Source organism: Brienomyrus brachyistius, unplaced genomic scaffold, assembly GCF_023856365.1.
Source record: "Brienomyrus brachyistius isolate T26 unplaced genomic scaffold, BBRACH_0.4 scaffold33, whole genome shotgun sequence".
In the NCBI taxonomy this organism is placed as follows: domain Eukaryota; kingdom Metazoa; phylum Chordata; class Actinopteri; order Osteoglossiformes; family Mormyridae; genus Brienomyrus; species Brienomyrus brachyistius.
In genome coordinates this window covers 447,131-452,030 of record NW_026042308.1, presented here as the reverse complement: position 1 = coordinate 452,030, position 4,900 = coordinate 447,131, and the positions used below count along the sequence as shown (strand labels likewise).

Sequence of the window (4,900 nt, the reverse complement as noted above, 5' to 3'; positions counted from 1 at the left end):
GCCTTTTTCGGCAAGCACCTGCCGGAAAAGGCATCCCCCTGTTAAAACTGGCTGTACTGCAGCTATGCAGCTGAAACTTGCACAGGTAACTTAAAACTCTCTCAAATACAAAGCCCTAAAGGCACTTGATATTGGGAGCTGCAGAAATCCAAAATCCAAGAGGATGCCTTTTTCGGCAAGCACCTGCCGGAAAAGGCATCCCCCTGTTAAAACTGGCTGTACTGCAGCTATGCAGCTGAAACTTGCACAGGTAACATAACACTCTCTAAAATACAAAGTCCCAAAGGCACTTGATGATGGGAGCTGCAGAAATCCAAAATCCAAGGGGATGCCTTTTTCGGCAAGCACCTGCCGGAAAAGGCATCCCCCCTGTTAAAAATGGATCTACTGCACCTACGCTGCTGAAACTTGCACAGGTAACTTAACAATCTCTCAAATACAAAGTCCCAAAGGCACTTGATGATGGGAGCTACACAAATGCAAAATCCAAGGGGATGCCTTTTTCGGCAAGCACCTGCCGGAAAAGGTATCCCCCTGTAAAAACTGTTACGTAACAGCTCAGATCTCCACGATGCTTGGGCAGGCAAAGATGTGCATGTACTGTTGTCCAAAATTGGACCATACAAGATATTCTACTGGGACATAAAGAAGACTGGTCCTCACCAGCAGCTTGAGAGCGAGGTATGTCTTTACATTTTTTCTATGTATAAAATTATTCACATTTTGGGTATAAATTGTTCTTATCTACATCGGTCAATGAATGATTATTATTATTATTATTATTATTATTGTTAATAATAATAATAATAATAATAATAGTGATAGTAATTATAAACAAAATAAATTACAGAATCTGGTAATGATCAATTCTTTATGCATTCATAATAATATTCTATGTTATTTTAGGTAATTAATGCTTTCTTAAGGTTGCTGGTCATTGAGAACAATAAGGTCAACATGAGTAAGGCAGTCATGATTGACTCTTATGAAATGACAGCAATCTGGATGGGGAGGACATCCAAAGTTAAAGTAAGTATAATATTGTTAAATGTAATCCCTGTTTTATACTCAATTCTATTCAGATGTTACAATGTAAAATATTTCAAATATTTTAAATGTAATCAATATCTTTTCAGATGAGTCCAATGGATTTCCAAACAGTTTTGGGCATTGTTAATGTGCATTACCACTGGATGCTGATGGTAAGGCTTGAAGTATAATGTCAAGCATGTGAATGTAATTGGAATTGAAATAAGCCTTTTACCCTAGATAACTTTAAGTATGACAAGTACATGTGAAAGAAGGTCTTAGGAAGAGTAAAACACTATCAAATATTGCTATACATACTGCATGTGTCACATAAAATATTTAGAGTCTCTGACAAACATCAGGGTTTTTGACCCTTTTTTAAAATAAAACAATCACCCAGGTTTCTCTATAGATCATTTTGATCCTGCATATTCTGAATGGAATGTTAGCATTTCAAACTGCTCAACCCCAAACATACAATGCACATCTTATGGCTGACATTGCAGGTGATCTCTCCGCATGAGAAAAAGTGTGTTTTCCTGGACCCAATGGGAGAGACTTCAGGAAATATAAAGAGATGCTCAGAAGCAACAAGGTAAATTCAGTCGTGACTATAACAATAACACCAGATACGTGTTATTTTGTAAACAAAGGTTTTTTGTAACAATCTTTTAATTCTGAAGGGCATTCATGCGGAAAAAGGGGTGTAATGTGTCCAGATGGCCCTGCAGTGCTCTGCCACATGCACGTCAGTGAGACGGTTCATCATGTGGCATTCTTACTTTAAAAGTAAGTGTACAAGGGACTTCTGTTGTGTTATCAGCATTAACATCAGTGAAATTAAATAGAAATAGTAAATGACCGTTAACTCTTTTAAAAGTTTGAAGGTAGTTTTTAAAGTATCATATGATATATAAAACAAGATTTACATTTTGTTTATCATGAGGGTAACATTTACAGTGTATTTTTAATGCTCCCTTATCCTGATGAAATACTCACAATGCCCTTAAGTTTGCTGAGTGCATCTTGAAGGGAGTGCCAATCAACATCCTGACCACAGAGGAGGCTGTGAACCAGATGAGGTGGGATGTTGCAATGAAACTTCTTGAAGAATCAGGTATGCTAGACTTAGTGATGTTCTGAAATGTGTGTATTCGGTGGTGATGTTGATATTACCATGCACAAATTTTCTTCTGAAATGCATATTGTTAATGTTTATGTATGTATTATCTTCACAGACAATCTCAGCAACCTGTGTCATTATTGTGGGTTGGATGAAAATGAAGACCCAAATTGGGTAATTTCTACAGTATAATGACAATCAGATGTTGATTGACATTGTAACAGCTGCTCATTGTCAAGTCGTCAATATAATAATACAAAATTTAATAATATATTATATTTTGTATAATAATAATACAAAATTTAGTTATGTTTTTAGGTACTCGGTAAGGATGAATAATGCGAAATATGTAATCTGAACATCTTAGGATAATGTCCATAGACTTAAGGTTTAGTTTTTTTTGAGGATGGAAAGGGGCAGGTTGAGGTGTATGATGCATGCACCCCCTGTATTGTAGTGCCTACTGAGAACCTACATCATTACTTTCATATAGTGGGCCTAATATGTGAACTAAAGCTTCCTATATGTAAATTCTAATTACCCAGATGGATAAAGATGATTTATTTGTGCCAGACTAGCAATGTAATGTTTAGTGTATTACATTAGTTATAAAGGAGATAGCTTCTGTAAAACAAAATATGGCACTCAGCAGTAGAAGTGGTGATTTAAGGGCATTGGTGACCCTTTAGTTAGGGAAGTGTGCTTGTGACTGGAAGGTTTCAGGTTCAAATCCCAAGTCAGGAAAGTACCACCAAAATATCCTGAGCAAGCTACTATACCCACACACTGCTCCCCAGGCACTAAATAATAGCTGCAAGCTGCTATGTTATGATGTCACATATGGGCTGAACATGTAGGGCACATTGTTGTGTGCTGTGCTGTGTCATCAATGATAATCACTTCACTTTATTTTTTCAGATCTGCTGTGATAATTGTGGGAGGTGGTACCACCATGAGTGCGTACAGAGGCCGCCACTGCACAAGAACTACCTGTGCCCTGCATGTAAATAAATGTTCAGTTCTTGCTTTTTTTTGTTAATTGTTGTTTGCATTTATTTTTTTATGTTCTTGTTCATTTAATTTGGAAAAATTCGTTATTTATTGATTAATTATTCATTCTTGTTCTTTTAATTTGGAGCAATTTGTTATTTTTTAGTTTATTTGTGTCACGCTCCGGTTCGGACGAACAGGCGATCGTGCGGGCGGTTGGCCAAAAATCAGGGAGACGCGGCAGGATCGGGGAGATCGGGGGTTTATTAGGGGAAAGGAACACTGGGAACATGGAAACTACGGGAGACCAACGAACGCACAAGAGTCAAGCAATGACGAACGAGGGTAACAGGCAAGACCAGGATATAAATAGGACATGACTAACTCAAAATAATCGGACACAGCAGGAGACAATTAGGGAATCACACATGGGTAATCAGGGGGCGTGGCACACACGAGGAGCGGACGAGCCGGGCATCACAATTTGTTCATGTTCTTGTAATTTTATTTTGTACAAATAATAATTATTTATTATTATTTATTATTATTATTGTTATTCAAATTATTGTATTAATATTTTGTTTGGAACTATTTATCAATGTTATTTATTTTATTTATTTTTTTATTGTTTGCGAAATTTGAATAATTTGAGTATTGTTTTTGTCTTGTAATTTTAAAACAAAATTAAACTTTTCTACTTCTTCACCATATACTGCCCTCAAAACCACATAACTTCTTTTAAACATAAAATACGATGTTATTAGCATGATTACTAAGCCAACAATGTTATGGCAAACTGTAATACAGAGAAAGGTGTCCTATCATCATTTTAATCCTACTGTAAAATTACTCCATTTAGATTTCATTGTGATTGTGAAAAAAATGTAATACAATGTAAGAGTAAATGGACTGTAGTTATGAGTACATATACAATTACAGTATGCTTTATTTTGATCAGTTTATTTTACCTGTGCATGTATCACATGTGTAGTTACAGTACAGCCAGATTAACCAGAAGCCAGGGTCCAAAAAAGTTTTACATTTCTGTTACTCCCATTATCAAGTGCTTTGTATAAGATGTAGTTACAACATGGCATGATATAGGGCAGTGCACAGCACACCTTAGAAACAAGGGGACTTAATTATAATAGAAACTCAAAAGGAAAAAGTAACAAGGACAATGATGGGTCAAAATAAAGGCAGGCAGGTGAAACAAGAGCTAACAAGAGCCAAACTAAACGCAAAGAAAGACTATGGAAACAAAGCCAAGAAATGCAAGTCGAAAAAGGCATCCCCTTGGATTTTGGATTTCTGCAGCTCCCATCATCAAGTGCATTTAGGACTTTGTATTTGAGAGAGTGTTAAGTTACCTGTGCAAGTTTCAGCAGTGTAGGTGCAGTAGATCCATTTTTAACAGGGGGGATGCCTTTTCCGGCAGGTGCTTGCCGAAAAAGGCATCCCCTTGGATTTTGCACTTGTGCAGCTCCCATCACCAAGTGCCTTTGGGACTTTGTATTTGAGAGAGTTTTAAGTTACCTGTGCAAGTTTCAGCTGCATAGCTGCAGTACAGCCAGTTTTAACAGGGGGATGCATTTCCGGCAGGTGCTTGCCGAAAAAGGCATCCCCTTGGATTTTGCATTTTTGCAGCTCCCATCATCAAGTGCTTTTGGGACTTTTTATTTTAGAGAGTGTTAAGTTACCTGTGCAAGTTTCAGCTGCATAGCTGCAGTACAGCCAGTTTTAACAGGGGGATGCCAT

General features: G+C 37.2%; 1 protein-coding gene across 5 annotated transcripts; it reads left to right on the top strand.

Annotated features, from left to right (window-relative positions):
* The first annotated feature begins 306 nt into the window (after positions 1-306).
* On the top strand, positions 307-3,308 carry LOC125721502 (uncharacterized). Of its 5 annotated transcripts, XR_007385768.1 has the most exons (8): positions 307-681; positions 907-1,029; positions 1,137-1,202; positions 1,536-1,624; positions 1,713-1,818; positions 2,041-2,146; positions 2,268-2,326; positions 3,071-3,308. XR_007385768.1 is itself a non-coding variant. In XM_048997456.1 (4 exons), exons 1-4 carry the CDS (start codon positions 1,607-1,609, stop codon positions 3,161-3,163), a joined length of 276 nt encoding a protein of 91 aa, XP_048853413.1. In that variant the 5' UTR covers positions 1,215-1,606; the 3' UTR covers positions 3,164-3,308. The 5 variants fall into 5 exon arrangements, 1 of the variants encoding a protein (XP_048853413.1); XR_007385770.1 differs by lacking the exon at positions 307-681 and having other exon boundaries at positions 813-1,029; positions 2,041-2,111; XR_007385767.1 differs by lacking the exon at positions 307-681 and having other exon boundaries at positions 813-1,029.
* The last annotated feature ends 1,592 nt before the right edge of the window (positions 3,309-4,900 follow it).